Source organism: Xenopus laevis, chromosome 8L (genome assembly GCF_017654675.1).
Source record: "Xenopus laevis strain J_2021 chromosome 8L, Xenopus_laevis_v10.1, whole genome shotgun sequence".
Taxonomy (NCBI): Eukaryota; Metazoa; Chordata; class Amphibia; order Anura; family Pipidae; genus Xenopus; species Xenopus laevis.
Genome location: NC_054385.1, coordinates 73,338,589 through 73,356,098, shown reverse-complemented (window position 1 = coordinate 73,356,098; position 17,510 = coordinate 73,338,589). Strand labels below are relative to the sequence as shown.

Genomic DNA, 17,510 nt, shown 5'->3' with positions numbered 1-17,510 from the left:
TTCTTCCTGTTTGCTTACGTCCACAGGATGGTTCAGAGCAGTTTTCTGCTACTGGCAAAAACACCTTGTGTCACTAGCCTAAGGGACGCCCAATATATAAAATAAAATAAAAGCTGTCCATTTGATAATTAATGGCTAGGCATAGGATTTTTAAAAACAGACGCACAGTAATACATGCAGTGATCTAAATGTGTTTAATTCAATAAAATACAAAACATCAATTTATAGCTTCTTTACAAACACCTCATTTCTTCGTAAAGCATTAAAACTTTTGCTTAAACTACACAAGACGGCTTCATTTTTATAAACTGCAGATTCCAAATAAGAGGGGTCCTTTCATCCAGACGAATCCATTCTGGAGTCCTCTTGTCCAGAAGATATATTTGCTAAGAAAAATTGCGAACTACAAGCTTTCTGAAGACCAGAAGATATCACATTGTACCTTTACTAGAAAAAATATGTTCTTGGAGTCTTTGTCCCACAATGTATACAAGGTATATATTCATTTGAAAATGTTCCATCTTTTTTGGATATGGCACTTTTTGAAAATATGCTCTAAATGTAAATAGTGTTGGTCTTGAATCTTTTCAGTGTAAAATAAAAAAAAACCAAAAAAAAAACCCCGAAATGCTGCTTAGGTTGCTCAGATATTTCGTGCTCCTGGGGGTTTGCCAAAGATAAAGTAAATACACACAGACAGTGTGGGTGTCCAAGGATATTTATTGTTTTACTTGCAATACAGAAGCAACACGTTAGGAGACATACAGTATAAAATGGATAATGTTCACAGCTCAAAGATACCATGCAACTATGAAATAACTATTGAAGGCCAGTTCTGCTGTTTAGGGTAACCAGGAAACTACTGAAGTCACAAAATGAAATATTCTTCTTGGAAATTAAACAGGAGAAGCTTGACTGCCATCTTCTAAATAAGACCTAAAATAAAGAGAAATTTCTCTCAGTAATTTGTTTAATGACATAATAAATGGACAAACTAAGCAAATAATCAGGTTTAACTACAGCTCAAATTTAGCTTGGTATCTGGGGCTTGACAGGAAATACAAAAAAAACAAACAAGCAACGCTGTTACTTCTACACAGGTAACAGCTCACTGGGACTACTTTCAGTTACGAGATAGGTTATGCTTCACAACAAGACAGAGATGGAAAAAAATTACAAAGCTACATCAAATACTCACTTTTCTTACATGAAATAACATTAAATATATTTGGTGCGGTTCAACGCTCGCTCTGCTAGATGTCCACTCTTGTCTGTAATCTTCTCCCAATCTGTCTGGCCAACTACAAACCCAATAGCTCTCTTACGGTCTGCATCTTTCTTTTCTTCTAGATCAGCCCATCTCACCTACCAAAAACAAAACAAAAAAAACACACTAATAAGTTTGTTGCTTAAAGCTCACTGCATCTATAAACACAGATGTGGTAGTGATTTTTAGGACAAAATGACGGCTTTTCTATAGTATGGATGAGACCAAAGTTTCTTTTGATTTAGTGTGAGCATCAGTGTTATGTAATGTATTCAGCAGATTTAGAGCAAGTCTTCTGTCCTTTTAGTTGTTAATTAAGTGAGGCTATAAGCCATATTTGCTCATCTCAACAATAAATATGTCTTTGCCATTAAAAGAAGAAACAGATGTTATCAAGTTGTGATTTGGCATTCTCTACCAAGAGTTTACCCTTTTCTTGCCAGGCTCATATTCTCGGGTATCGTAATCATCCGGAAGCTGCAAATAGTCTTCCAAGCGGTTGCCTGCAGACTCCCAGTCTCGTCTCCTTTTGCTTCCTTTTAAACCATCGAGTTTATCTGAGGAAATAATACAATTGCATCAAAAACAGTCTCACAGAAGAGCTTTTTTTTTTTTTTTTTTTAAATTACCAATGTCAAATGTGTGGCACTACATATATTTGAGTAAATAAAATGGAACATGAAACTTTGCGGTTTTTGTCTTATGACTATTTCCAACAAGTCTGCTTTGTACAGAGCAAACCGTTGCCGTTTATTAGTGCAGAAATGCAACGATTCGAGGCCACGTTCCTTAATCAAGTCTTGATAAAGGGGTGTGGCCCCGAAAACCTGCACTTCCACACTAATAAACGGCCAGGCCCTACCCTGCACAAAGCAGTCTTGTGTGCCGTTGAATTTTCTCCTTTGGTGGGTGCCGAAATCTCCATCGTCGCTCACCAAGCTTATCTTACTGGGTGAGGCAAGGGTGTGCGGTCGATCCACACGTTACAGTTATTTCCAACAAGTAAAATGACCTGTCCACTAAACCTTGTGCAGACAGATCTGAGCCACAAAATACAATTTTCGGCATTCTCTGCTGGTGGATAAAACACCTAGAAAACTATTAGCCTCAAAATGACACAAAAGAGCTTCTGTAAACTATATCAATTGATAACAAAATAATTCTTATGACAATTTATGCCAATTTAGTTCCCAAAGGACAGGTAGTACCTGCAGTGGATATCCAATAAATATACTGCAGTCCAACAGAATATATATGGCTTATAAGCTTTTTTAAATGTGCACACTAAAGTAGTTCAACAGGAACATCTTTTAAACAAAACAAACAAAGCTGCTCAAGGTCTGGGAAGTAAGGTGGGGGAATTTCACTGCATACAGTCAGGATTATAAAAATGGTACACATTTTTTAAAGTATATTAAAGTATATTGGAGATAGATTTATTTTTCATTAAAGTAAAAATGGGATTTTATTATTTTGCCTTTACATCTCCTTTAATGCGCTTCTTTTATATATATATATAAAAAAACCTTATTAAAACGAGTTATTCACTAATGCTCTTTTACGCATTATTTGCTTGAGAAAGTGTGAGTAGAGATGTAAATTGCGCCTTTCACATAAGCAAATTATTAAAACTGGTGGTGTACCATGTGTAGTGCACACAATATGCTCCAATAAAATCAGCCAATGATTCAGAGCGATATATACCATGTGCAATTATAATTCCTTACAAACTACTCAAAGCACAGTAGGGATCATTTCATTCAGAGGAGTGTTAACCAAGTAGAGCATCAGCATTGTTATAATGAAGTGCTGCTTCCAATTTACATGTCCATTTTAAGGTTCAGTCAACAAAAATGCAGGTATGAAATCTATTTTTTGAAACATTTGGTTTTCTGCCTTAAAAGTGTTTTTGTAATGTGTGGCACTATATGGGGTATTTTGTCATCAAATTAAATCTGCAGGGGCCCAGGTGAATGGTCTGGTAATCCAAAAAGCTGGATACTCCACCTGCCCCAGCATCTACACACACATCTCAAACTTTCAGATTACATAATTAAGGGTAATATCACCACTAGTTCTAATTCTAAAATCATCATTAAGCAGGCTAAAACAAACTATTAAAAAAAAAAACCATATATGCAATATTGTTGCAGTTCACAGAGTTGAAATATGAAGCTGTTTTAACTTGAATTCAATGCAATATTAATGCAAAATTCACTGAACACAGGCTCCATTAAAAGTAACCTGTAGCAAACTGTCCATCGATTTCCATTTTCTTGACTTTACTGTGGTAGAAATTACCATGGCAACCTCACAATGGAAGGAGTGGTAATAACATACATCCTTATAATGCTAAATTACATGTAACCCATTGTCTCAGTTTGAGATTCCCTACATTAAAATCAAGCAAAGTTTTGTGCAGATGAAATATTACAATATTATATAAGGAGAAATATAAGGTGATTTTCAATATCATCATATTTTGCAACAGGGATACATTATTATTACACACAAGTTTCAATTAGTCGTGACATATATGAAGAAATTACATCACTAAGCACAGATTTTAACCAATTACATCATGGCTCATGTACTATAAAGATTTACTGATATTCTTGGCTTTTGTGAAAAAATCATATAGCTGAAATCTGCACAGTGTGTAAACGGACTGCACACAGATATGAGGCGGCAGAATGTTGGGTCAATATGTGCCATAGTTCTTATGGTGGTTTTGTCCAGGCAACAAGAAAACCAAGAAAAGTTTTCACTGCTATGGAGTGGGGCACTGTTTGGCTGACTACTTCCAAAATAATTGGCGTAAATAGTGTGCACCACGCCCCCCCACTGTAAAATCTTCAAATGGATCCAGTGCACAGTGATCCCTACTGGGTCCCCCACCACCCCACTGGCGTTTTGTCCCCCTGTATCCTGCCTCCCCGCTTGCAGGTAGGAGCTTGGCTATAGAGTTCTTTACAGCTATAGAGGAAGCACAGGGGGGGGCTATTCACCACCTGACTTCTTCTTGGAAATATCACAGTAGGAATGCAATTAGAGGTGCCCAAGAGAAAACAGCAACTGGCTGTTGAGGCAGTCAAGTAAAACACTTAGGAGGTTATGTAGTAAAAGACGATAGATTTGCCCAGAAGCAGTAACCCATAGCAATCAATCCGCAGATTGTATTTACTAGTCACTTGTTTAAAAAAAGAAAAACATCTTTTTGGTTGCTACGGGTTACTGCTCTTTAGCAAACATATTGCCTTTTATTAAATATTGGGTAAGGTTTATATTTCAAGCACTATGTTGATTTCAGTTGAACAGAGGATGTCTAGGGTTGCATGGGAACCACTATTAGTGGCCAGATGCACCTAACCAGATCCAGATACAGGTACGGGATCTATTATTAAGAATGCTTTGGACCTGGGGTTATCCAGGATTTTCTATCATTTGGATAACACCTTAAGTCTACTAAAAATAAAAAACATTACATAAATTCAATAGGATTGTTTTGCTACCAATATGGATTTATGTAGCTTAGCTAAGATCAAGTACAAAGTAATGTTTTATAATAACAGAGGAAAATAAATCATTTAAATGAATTAATTTGCTTAAAATAAAAATTGACTAATGCATCAATGTTTGTGAGAGACCTGGCCGGAAATCAGCTTTACAGCATAGCGATCTCTCAGTTCCACTTAGAAACACCGAATGTAATTGTAGACAATGCAAGACAATTCATTTGACATGTTACATTCTATAGGAAAGGAGAACAGATGAACAATCAATGTGAAAGATGTTTACAGCATATAGACAAAAAATTACCATATATTGGAATACAGATAGTGACCCACCATTACCCTCCCTTATCACCAATTCCCAAGTTTCCCCTCCCCACCACACTGAAGGTTAAAATGTAATCTAGACTTGGTCAGAGAATATAGTAATAACTGATGTAGTGCATATATTTTGTAAAGGATACTGCAGTGAAGCTGTAAATATGAAAGTTTTGGTTGCAACATGTTAAATGGCTGTGTTTCTTTGATTCTTGGGTGTCAAATGACTCTATAGGAGATGGGCCATAGAATAGAGAACTACACTTAGCACAAGTAGTTTAATGGAGAATTCAACCCCCACAGTGAAAAGTGCCCACTGCCCCCCTCCCTGCCTCCCCCTGGTAAGTGTTGTGTCCCCAGTAGGATTACTGACCGCACATGCAAAGTGAGCGCAGCGGAGCTCATGGGCGCCATCTTTTGGCATTTCGGTAGTCTTCGGGTCTTCTTCCTCACCCCCACAATTTCTGTCACTTCCGGGGCATGCACAGTTGTCGCGAACCAGAAGATTGCTCCAACTGCGCATGCACCAATACAGCGCTCACTTTACGTAATTACCGGAGCACCAAAGATGGCGCCCATGAGCTCCTCTGTGCTCACTCTGCATGTGCGTCATTAATCCTACAAGGGGACACAAATCTGGGATAACACTGAGCAGGGGGGTGGCAGGGAGGGGGCCAGCGGGGACTTTTCACAGTGGGGGGTTTAGTTCTCCTTTAAGACCTATGGCATACATTGTATTTTCTACGCAATGTGTGCTAAATTTTATATGTTTTTGTGTTATCTTATATCCCAAATACTGTATGTCGCCAGGATACCAATATCCTGGCTGGTGACGTGTATTCCTGAACTAATTTTTTTTCTAATAATATGTGCCATCGGATAATCACAAAATAAAATGCATTTATTTAAGTCCTAGAAATCTCAAACCACACAGCTGGAACCCATATTTTACCTTGCTTATTTATGTCACATGTAAGTAAAGGAATTGGTACATCACAAAATTTTGGCCTAATTAATTTCTGAAAACCAAAATATTTATTGATCTGTATATGCCAATTTGCTAAGATTTTTTGACATGTAATTAGGTTAAGTTTACATTAGGTTATGTTTAGGTTTACATTAAAAAATATAAGCTGTTTGGTCTCCTGGCACAGTACTGTTGGTGGTTGCGCATACCGATGCAACAGTTTTGTCTGCAACAACTGTTTATTTGGCTTACAGAGAAAAAATCCTATTTCCAAACATATTGATATATTTAAAAGTGTATTTATATGTTATGTACAGTCAGAACTTGTGTTTTACTGCAGAAAGTTAGCAGAAGTTTTTGTCCTGCCTGTTACATTGTCATAAGATTAAGTCAAATTGGCTAAACACAATTACCCTATCTACCATCATAACTACCAAGATAAACTGCCTGAATGTATTTCTCATTCAATAGAACATGTTTTTGGTGATATTTTTATATGTATGCTTTATAACAGGAGTATATAAAACTGCAGCTTTTAGATGTTTTCTTTTAGATTTAGCTTTTGTTTGATTCTAATTTAATCTGGCCAGCCAGTCAGGTATTATTAGTTGCTCTTAAGGTAAAAGAATTGTATTTTTATAGGGGAAGTGTACCTACAGAATTAAGTGATTTTTAATTAAAATGTATTTTGTTGAAATAATTTTTTTTACCAATACTAGGGTGTGTTTTTACCACTTGCTTTTTCTTTTTCATAAATGTATTAAAGAGAATCAGTGGTGACAATATCTGACACTAGGTTGTAGTTTTTTGTAATCCTATTATAGGTATACATTTTTTCTATGCTCACTATGATTTCAAATCTAAGTAAAAATGTTTTTATTTTCTTTTTAGGGTAAATGGGATTCACACTTACACTAAGAAATGTTCTTTTTTGGAAGAATGTGGTGCAATGACGGCTCGTTATTTAGACCCCATGTAATGACATCTGTCCCTCAGATTAATGTCATCCAGCAGGGCAAGGAGCAGTGAACTTTTAATGCAGTGTCAGAACTGGAAGACTTCTGTTAAAGGATATGTAAACCCCCACAAAAACATTTCATCAGTGAACTGTTGTTAAACCGCTAATAGTAAGGACACAGGATCCACTTAACTTAGAATTCCTTCTCCTCAAGCTCCCTTGTCCCTACTTTGACTGTTGGTTACTGAGCATGCTCAGTTCTTCTCAACTCAGATTACTAAACACACCATCCAGTCTAGCAACCAATGATGAGAGGTCATTGTTCGTTTCCATAGAAACTCTAGCGCCTGCTCTTAATTTTTATTCTGAGCTCAGTTTAACCATTACATTCGACAATCCGAACAGAATTTTTTTTTTTCAAAAGCAAGTTCTGCCTGTGTAAGCCTAAATTCTTGATTGCATTAACTTTACAACACACATGTGCTCTTTGAAGATGTAAATGTCAGCAATGAAAATGGCTGCTGGCCGCTATTTGTTTTAAGAAAATGTGATGGCGCTGGCAAACAAAATGCATATATGTAGTACAAATGACGTGATTTGGGTGGGGGAGATATGCCAAACATATACATACATGGTTTGGGATATAGGGTTTATTTATCCTTTAAGCTGCCTACAGCATGGGTGACCAATTCAGTAATACTACAAGGAAGTGGTAGGCCATTACTGTGATGTAATAGGCCTGGGCTTGCAGATATCAAATCTCATGTGATTGTTTGAAATTACCAGACATTTGAACCTGTCCTGGTCATTTCAACAACTGGCAAAAACAGGATTTGGGTGTATACTTGGAAATGTTGCTGCTAAACATGTAGCCAAACTTATCTGCCAGATTACTTTGTTTACATAGCTTTAGAAAAAACACACACTTATACACACATATACAGTTAGGAAAGCTTTGTTTTAAGCACATTTGATTTACATAGCAAGGTCATCTTTCATGCTTCAGTATTGATCAATATTTGTATGTAACCTGCATATTCAATATAAACACCCAACTACCATACAGTGCTGCAGAATATGTTGCCTCTTATGCGTTAATAGGATGGAACGGCTGTGGCAAATTACAAACACAGAGCAAAAAAGTTTTTCTTTAAAAGCAAATGCTTTAAATGGCATAGTTAATTATATTACTGTTTGGAGATACCTGTACCTTTAGAATTGGCAATATAGCATATTAATATTTAAAAGTCAGTTACACTCGTTAGTACATAATATTTTCTCTGATTGTACTACTTTTTAATTCTCTTTTAGATGTATTTTAAAATAATGTTTGCTGTTTTTGAATGTATGCATTTTAGTTCATATACTTCGGCACTGTAAAAATGTATTCAACTATCTCCCAAATCAGCAGTTGGCAATCACAAGTAAATTACAGAAAAATTTTCATTATATGTGGAAACAGAGGCAATTTGATTCATAAGCCCCCAATTTTTTAAATACCTTTTAACCCCTTTCAATACCACAAGTAAAAATGACAGGAACATTAAACATATTCTTAAACGATAGCAAGAGTATTATTGCCAAGCGACTACTTACTCTGCAGCAAGAGACACTCGACATGTGCGGCTATTTGGCTGTGGCATCAAAGTGTATTTTTAAGAGTTTGAGAAATAAACTCAACATGTCTTTTGCCATTTAGTCTATTTTTAGAGTACCATACACAGGCATTAGTGTATATAGAGAGTGTTGACAATGTGCATCATGTGTTTTGTTTGTTTAGATCAGAAATTTATAATTTGTGTAGCTGCAATATGATAGGGTGTTTGTGAAAACATAAAGGTAACTTGGTGTTCACTACATGTGCTGAAAGTTTGGACAATCCTTTGCTCCTGGCTAAGAATGACGGGAAGAGGACTTCAAACTTTGCAACCGCCATCTTGGCCTCATTTCTCTTTTTTTCAATAACAGGTAGGCAAATAAAGCAGATTTGAGGGTCTGTTGTCCCTAGCTTGGGAGGGGGTCTAACCTAGGGCCATGGGCCATCCGTTCTCTCTCTCTTGCTTGCACACAGGCAGAGAGATGCAGATGCACTCACATCTGCTTCTTCATGCAGCTAGACTGACAGGCATGGTGTTGGACTGTGTGCAGCTACACCTGTGTACATAACATAGGTAGAGAGAAAGGAATGATCTGCACTATCTACCCCTTTAAAATACTTCTGTTGACCTTTAAGGGGCGATTTGCTCACTATGCAAGGAGACCATACAAAACAGACACCTTATGAAACCAATAAATCTTTACAAAGAACACAACCGGGATGTTCGGAAAAAGGGGTATTTCATTTTAAGGTGCAACTTTTTTGTAAAAAGTGACAGCTATGAAGTTTAGGAATTCCTTGCATTGAATGTACTGGCAGATACATTAGATAGCTTCCAGAAAGTGCTGCATACTTCTTTAGCAATTGAGAAAACACGGATATTCATATTAATACAGTTAGCACAATATTTATCCAGTGTATGGTCAGACTGCCCTCAAATCACAAATGTAATCAAATATTTGATTTTTGCCATTTTTTCATAGAGCTGTATAAACATTGTATTCTTTCCAACCAGTTATTTTCAAATAGATATAACTTGTAGGGGTTATATCAGTATGTTTGCTACACAAGCCCTGCAATTTCAGTTTTTATTGCAGAAACACAATTTACATTTTTGGATCTTTAGAGGTTACATTTTAGAAGCCTAATTATGGTTATCATTTTAAATCAGATTTCAGAATATTTACAACATTTTGCCTTTGTGCTCCAGAGCTAGTGAAAGGAATGATGAAGGAATGTTAATAAATAGTTTAGTTTGGTGCCTTTGGTGTAAAAAGGCTTTTCCTATTTTGAATTCTTTTGTTTCTTTTTTTTAAATTTATATGTATTGTGTCGTGAAGTGAACAGTTACTCAGATTATATTGCATAGGCTGAAGTATCAGACATGTTTATAGCTATGAACAGTAACCGTATGCAAGTGGTATCAAATTATTACGATGAACTGGTGCATCCATACTTATTACATTCTCATGCTGTAAAATGCAACTTATAAATCTATTTTACGAAATTTTAGTAAAAATGATGTGCAAGTTTTTGAGTATTTTAAATTCTTATTTTTCTGTACTTACTAAAATAGTTTAGGATTTTTGTGAGGTTAGTGTTAAATGCTTTTGTGAAACATAATGGGTTTTTTTTTTTGCATGGGCACAATGTTAGCCATGAATACTAGTATGCACAAATTATATCTTGGGGTATCCAGAAATCACATTTTTTACATATTACAAATATATACATTCAAATAGAATTTAGGGACTCTTTTCTTTAATAACACATGGGGATATAATTTGCCAAACCAAATCTAGTGGAATTTCATTATTTGTAGCAAGCTTTTACTGCTTTAAGTATTATTAAGTATGCTTAATTTTGTGGAGTGATTTAAGTTCTCCTTTTTGTACTCTAGCAGGTTTTTAAGTAATCATAAATGTATACATTTTTATTAAGGTTTAAGTTGTGTTTTCCATGAAAATCTTTTTTAGATAAAACCTGTCAAAGTCATGTAGGAGTCAATGGTAACGGTCCCTTGAACCTTCTAAAGATCTTAATAGCCTTCATGATGTTCGAGTATTTTGGGAGGGGTTTGCCCTGAAAACTCCATCAAGTGGAGTTTTTTTTTTCACCGAAAACTCAATGAAATCGAGTTTTCAGGTTTTGCAATTTGAATTTGCTGAATCGAGTTTTTTCTTAAAAAATAAACCATTCCAGTTGTGAGTTCATACGAGGTATATAAAAACTCTACCTTTGATAAATAACCCCCTTAGTAATGACATGGACAGGAGTGTTGGGATTTTAAAATCTGTTGTGGTTTAATGTATTTAAAAATGTTTTTTTTTTTTTGGTAAACCAAGTTTGTTGATCCTTGACCCACAATAAAGAACTTGGCCACCAAGATTAACAAGCAAATAGATGCTATAACTATTTTTCCAAAACATTGAGGAACTAATGGCAGACCCAGATCCATTGCTGACCAATTATTGGTCTGTAATAATCTCTGGCAGGGCTTTGTTGTTCAGTTTACCTTTAAGTAAAATATTATATTATATACATATCGATACACACACATAAATATATAGATTATATCGATACACACACAAATAGAGAGAAAGGTCCCAGTGGGGACCGAAACGTTACGTTGGCTAAGACATGCTTTTTGATTTTGAAAAATATCCCGGTGTTGCTGGTTTTTTTTGGAAAAAATATATATATATAAAAAAATCTCTCTCTCTCTCTCTCTCAGCTCTCACTATTATGAATAAACATGGTTTACAGTTACAAAAGGCCACAAATTTGATTGTCTTGTCTTTTACAATAGTAGTGCAAGACTACTTGAAAATATATCTGAATGCACCTGCAGGATTACTGGAAATGTTGTGTATGTGTGCCTGGAAGAACGGTGGTGATTATGTGTATATGTGCCTGCAGGAATAGTGGCAGGAAATAGTGAATAGCGAGTAGCAGGAAATGCATACAACAACCATTTCTTTAGCAATAAAATTTTTTAAAAAAGTCAAAACGTTTACAAAAATACATTTTACACAACATTGTACATGGTTTTCATATTCTGTCAACAGTATCACTTCAACACACTGAGGTTTTACTTATTTCATTACCAATTCAGTTTAAAATGTAAATGTGTGTGATAGAACTGAATTGGGTTTGAAATGGACAAAAGCACCCACTGGATACTCACCAAGCTTGGCTTCAGAAGTATCCATTTCCCATTTGCTTTTTGAAATATATACCTAGATTACAGAGAGAAGCTAAAAGAGTTAGCAATACACCCAGCTTTTAGTGGTTTGTACACTGGATATAAAACAGTCATTAGTAAAACCAAGAGGAAAAAAAGAAAAAAAGTGTTAACACATTGGAAGTGCAAAACTAAATTAGAATATATAATAGACATGACATGATATAATAGGGGGATGAGATAGACACTTAGGTTTCAGGGAACAAAACAAAAAATGAAATGGGTGGTATTCAGTAAACAGAAGTATTACTCAGCCAATGGAAGTGCAAATATATTAAATATGTCAAAATATGTCAAATTGGAGCAATGCCAGCAAGACATGGTAATATGGGAAAAAAACAGATGATAGGACAATAAAAGTAAAAAACAAGAATTAAAATAATTGTCAAGAAGCTACAGGGAATTGGGGTAAAATATTAAAAAGGCAACATAAAGGTCAAACCATAGATAAAGCAGCAAACATGGCACTATATGGAGAAAATGCTCAACCACCTCATAACCTGAACACTAGTGGTAATAAAAGAAAATATGAAAGAATTGCAAAGAAACATACAGGAAAATCAAGTGCAAGGGAAGTGCTAAAGGTGACCAGGCACATCCAAGTTTGGCAATTCACAATTCCTGATCATCTGGCCATATATGGCATTTTGTGAGGCACTTTGTGGGACAGTTGTGATCTTATCAGACTGAAGTCAGTCTACCCAAACTCTTAATTGTATTTGCCAATGCCTCTCTTTGTAGGGTGGATAAAGCCCTGACAGGTAAGAAAATAAGGGGAGCTGCAGTTCTTCCTAATTTCATGCCAGACTGTGTAAGTCAAAAGGGGGCAAAATACACCCAACATATACCAGTGGTTTAAAAACAATCCTACCCGATCACTCTCCTCCTCCTCTGGTAGCTGCTTCTTGATTTCTTTTTGCGGCTCTACACTAGGTTCAGAATCTTCCATTTCAACCTATATGGGAAAAATTGGCAAATCTCAAGCATTTGTCTCCGTAACACTTATTTTTTTGCAACAAATGCAACTTTTAAAGGGGAGTGAAGTGAAGTGAAGTGGATTGAGAAGCAAGATTGAAGGGATGCATATGTATTGGGTTAGGTCTGGGCATGCGGACAACTCAATATATATTTTAGCTGTGTGCCAAAACCTTTTTGCAATCAGTTTTACTGAGAACATGAGGCAGGTAGGACTGCTCGTTTTTTTGCAGAATCACACAGTACCATTGCCTTCAGCAACAGCTGTTCTAATAAAGCGAGAGAGGCAGTGGAGGCACGTAATAATTTACCCCCAAAACCCCCCACACACTGGCTGAAATTTTTCCTTTCCTGTCGCTTTCTTCTGTGAGGACATGGCTTGGCATGGGCACTTTTTGATTGATCTTTATTTTTCACCGCCAATCCTGGTCAATATCCATGTATTTGTATTTTCGGGAATCAAGCAGGTATGAAATTCTGATCTGCCGATGTACCATGTGAGCCTATACATGGTCCATCAGCGGATAAGGAAGTGAGTGCAGATTTCACTCAAAAGAGGGGGTTTGCCCAGATAGTATTTTCCCTATCCCAGCAGTGCAACAACACTGCAGCTTCTGAAAGAGGAGTGCTAAATCAGCATGGCAAAAAATTGAGGAGGGTTGAATCAAATACCCAGAAAACTGCCATCTTACCTCATAATGAGAAGTTGACATTAACCTCCATGTACAAACAAAACTATTTACTAACTATAAATACCACAGCGCCCCTTTAAACTTCCCATGTATCAAGATGATTAGTCAATAACTTATTTATAATTAGCTTTCCAGTTATGACCTAGTGTTCAATGGAGTCTGTGATGACATCTATAAAGGTATTACAGTTGCTAAAAATCTGTACAAATGGATACTACAGCACTATGTTGGTATTCCCCTGTAATTCGTAAAACCGTGGACAACTACTTAAACATACAGTATTCCTTCAAAAAAAAAAAAAAAAATTATACTATGACACTTACTTCTTCAATGGCTGCATCCTGGAGCAGTGATCGAACATCAAGTCGAATCATGTGCCGAGGTGCAGTCTCCCAGTGATCAGAAATCTGGGGAGGGGTTGGTGGTGGTGGATTTATGTCAAGTTAAATTCAAAAGAACAAAGTAAACAAGCCGTATGTTGTCATTTATAATCGAAGAGTCTGTGTGAATTCTGGTATAGAACTCATGTTTTATTACCTAGCTACCATAGATATTAGATCAGCTTCTTCCTCAGAGGAAATGGCAGAAGTACAAGGCACGAAATACAAAAGCTTTTTTACATGAAGGCGATTATCTGTTCTCATGATGGTTGCTAAATAACGTAGCTGTTTTCATGATGCTGACATCCAACGGAATTATTTGATTGCACAAGATAAAATAAAGAAAGCTGTCGAGAATAATATTGAGTGATTTGACCCAGAGATCATCTGGCTTTCATTGTGCTGCAGCTGAAGAAAGTGTGTGTGTATGTGTGTATGTGTGTTTTTGGGCCATGAGAGAAGATATTACAAGCCACCTAAAACTAAGTATTGTATAAAGCATTAGTTACTGTTTGGTAGTAAGTTTTTGGCATGATCTGAAAAAAATGGGGGCCTGAAACCCAAAAAAGTCTGATAATCAGTACATTATATTGTAAATGTCAGCACCCTTCATTTATAAATATACTACCACCTAAAAAACATAATTATTCAACAAGAATGCTTCTTTATTTGTATAAGGCACATCATAAGTCTTGGCTACAACTATAAATAATTTTGGTGATGGTGTCATGTACTTGTCCTACCTTACTGATTTCCTTAAGCTTGCGTCCATGTACATTTCTTTTAGCGCATACTTGAGTGTCTGCACTCATCTCAGCAAGATAAACCTGTATAGTGAAATATTTGGATTAATATCCGGCCTGAAATACTCTCCCCATATAATCCTCTGCTGTTTTTGCCATTGATTTGAATATACAGAACACACCTCAAATCCTTTAGTTTTAGCTGCACTCCAGAACTGCTCAAAATGTCGAACACGGTCATTAATGCTGTCCAAAATGATAAATGGAAAAAAGCCATCATCAAGTGTTTTCTTGAATGTTTTAAACATGCTGCTTCGATAAGTGTCCTCCATTTCTGGCTCATACTCATACTCCATCACCTGTCAAGAAACATATTTTCTAGTAACTACTTGTCTCATAGAATCATACATCTAAACAAGAAATTTTCCATCCCTATGAAATTTCAAACGCTACTTGAAATCCAAACTAAAAAGGTTTTACATATAAGGTCTAGGACAGGGGTGCCCAGGACGTCGATTGCGGCCTACCAGTAGATCACAGTAATGTTCCTGGTAGACCGCAATCTGGGGCCCGGCTGGGCTGAAGAGTGGAGCAGAGCAGCACGACTAAAATACCCAATGCTACCCTCGTGCCCCGAGCAGTGACCCCACATGTACCCGCTCCTCCTATACTGGCCGTTCAGCTGCGACGTACGAGGTTAGCACTGGCCACTGACACCTCCCTGGCTCTATCTATAATATCACGAGTCAGGGAAAAGTCCAGCAGTCTCCAGCTCTCCCGAGAACTTTCCAGCAGCAGCAGTTCCTTCCAGTCACCAAACTCCTCCCATACATCACATGGCTCCACCACCTTGCCGGGATCATCTTCTTTAGAGTGACAGTCACCAGACCCTTTCCCACTAACCTTTCCGGACCCGGGTACTTTTAAGACTGCCCCGCCTTTCCAGCATCATGCTCTGTCATCCTCTCCTTTGAGTGGCTTCTTTGTAACAGACCGCCCTGCCCACCTTTCCTATTACCACACCCCAGGCTGCAGGACACAGCCAAGGTAAGGGCACGTGGTTCATTAGGGACTTGGGACCCTCACTTTATTTTACGTAGGCATATCTGTTTAGCAAATACTGAACTACAACTTTCACCACACCACTGCTACTGGTTACACTCATATACTACAATTGTTTTTATGGGTTTCTGAGAGTTGTACTTCAGCACCCACTGGACTTCCATATGTACAGCACAGGTACGGTACATGCAATGTGAAATTTGGGGTAGAAAGGTTAAAGGACTGTGACTGTGGGATAGCAGGTATAGTAGGGAGAGATGGTGTCTATGGTAACAGTGGGATAATAGTCTCTGGGAAGGGACTGTGGGAGAACTGGTATAGTAGGGAGAGATGGTGCCTATAGCAACAGTGGGATAATAGTCTCTGGGAAGGGACTGTGGCTGTGGGATAGTAGGGAGAGATGGTGCCTAAAGTAGCAGTGGGATAATAGTCTCTGGGAAGAGACTATGGCATAGCAGGTATAGTAGGGAGAGATGGTGCCTATAGTAGCAGTGAGATAGTCTCTGGGTAGAGACTGTGGCTTTGGGATAGCAGGTATAGTAGGGAGAGATGGTGTCTATGGTAACAGTGGGATAATAGTCTCTGGGAAGGGACTGTGGGAGAACTGGTATAGAAGGGAGAGATGGTGCCTATAGCAAAGTGTTTTGGAGTAGCAGCATAATGTCAGATTTAAACCAAGATCTTTTATTTAACCACACGACATGCCCAAGTGCATGTAATCTAAGTGAACCTAGATGTGATCGAAATAGACCCACTTGAATAGCCAGGTACAATACATCACTTTCACAGTCAGGTATGTCAGTTACAGGCACAAGCTGCATACAGTGAAATACAGTCAATAATACTATAATAACATACAATTAATTGAAATTCATCTAATAGAAGTCCAAATGTTTCCAAATGCATTGGTTCACAGAAAACAGTTCAAGGATGGTGAGCTAATCAGGTCCCTAGGGCCATACAGTTCAATTCATATGTCCAAAATGAATCCCTTTGTTATAAAATACTATCAATGTTGCCACCTCTTGGTAAATCTGAAACATAATCAATAGGCATACATTTTAATTTACATGTATGCCTATTGATTGTGTTTCAGATTTACCAAAAGGTGGCAACATTGATGGTATTTTATTACAAAGGGAGGCATTTTGGACATATGAATTATATATATTCTTTATTTTATAGTTTTCAAAAATTATTAAGAAGAGAAGAAGAAAAAAGAAGGGGGATACAAAAAGAAAAAGGGAGGGGAAGCTTGATAACAATTAATCAATATGCAATTAATAACAATTCAAGAGCATTATAAGACTAATAAGCATAAAATAACCCACGGTTGTGTCATGAATATTTTCTCTCATTTAGTTAACGCTTAACGAGCAATAATAACCAGTGGAAAATACCAACGTTATTATATTTAGAGGTTTAAAGATTCCCAGAAATGTATCCAGGGAGACCACAATTCCCAAAACAGAGTACTCTTATTATGTATTATATGGATAATTTCTTCCATCTGTTTGATATCTTCCACAGCGGAAAACTACTCTACGAGCATTGGAGCTTCTGTTGATTTCCATTTTTTTTTGTATAAGTGCTTTTGCTGGATGCATTAAGTGTAGAGTAAGGTTATTTGAAATTATTTTGTCCTCTATAATAGAGAGGTCAAATAACATTTGTGTGGGATTGTTGATATCCAGACTAGAATTAGTTATTTTATTAATTATAGTAATTATGGGGGCCCAGAATTGTTCAAGGGCTGAGCATGTGAGCCAAACATGGGGATGGGTACCTTCTGTGG

The 17,510-nt window shown here is 36.9% G+C and overlaps 1 protein-coding gene across 2 annotated transcripts in view; it reads right to left on the bottom strand.

Annotated features, from left to right (window-relative positions):
* Window positions 1-702: 702 nt before the first annotated feature.
* The window catches only part of ylpm1.L (YLP motif containing 1 L homeolog), a 40,566-nt gene continuing 23,758 nt past the window's right edge, over window positions 703-17,510 (bottom strand). Inside the window, exons 14-21 of one of the 2 annotated variants that reach the window (XM_018230337.2) lie at window positions 14,836-15,012; window positions 14,654-14,737; window positions 13,854-13,937; window positions 12,735-12,818; window positions 11,807-11,858; window positions 1,697-1,824; window positions 1,208-1,365; window positions 703-936 (exon numbers count right to left, since the gene is read on the bottom strand). In XM_018230337.2, coding sequence (XP_018085826.1) covers window positions 1,219-1,365; window positions 1,697-1,824; window positions 11,807-11,858; window positions 12,735-12,818; window positions 13,854-13,937; window positions 14,654-14,737; window positions 14,836-15,012 — 756 coding nt within the window. In that variant the 3' untranslated portion in view covers window positions 703-936; window positions 1,208-1,218. Of the gene's footprint in view, window positions 937-1,198; window positions 1,366-1,696; window positions 1,825-11,806; window positions 11,859-12,734; window positions 12,819-13,853; window positions 13,938-14,653; window positions 14,738-14,835; window positions 15,013-17,510 lie in introns of both variants that reach the window. The other variant, XM_018230336.2, reaches the window with a different exon arrangement.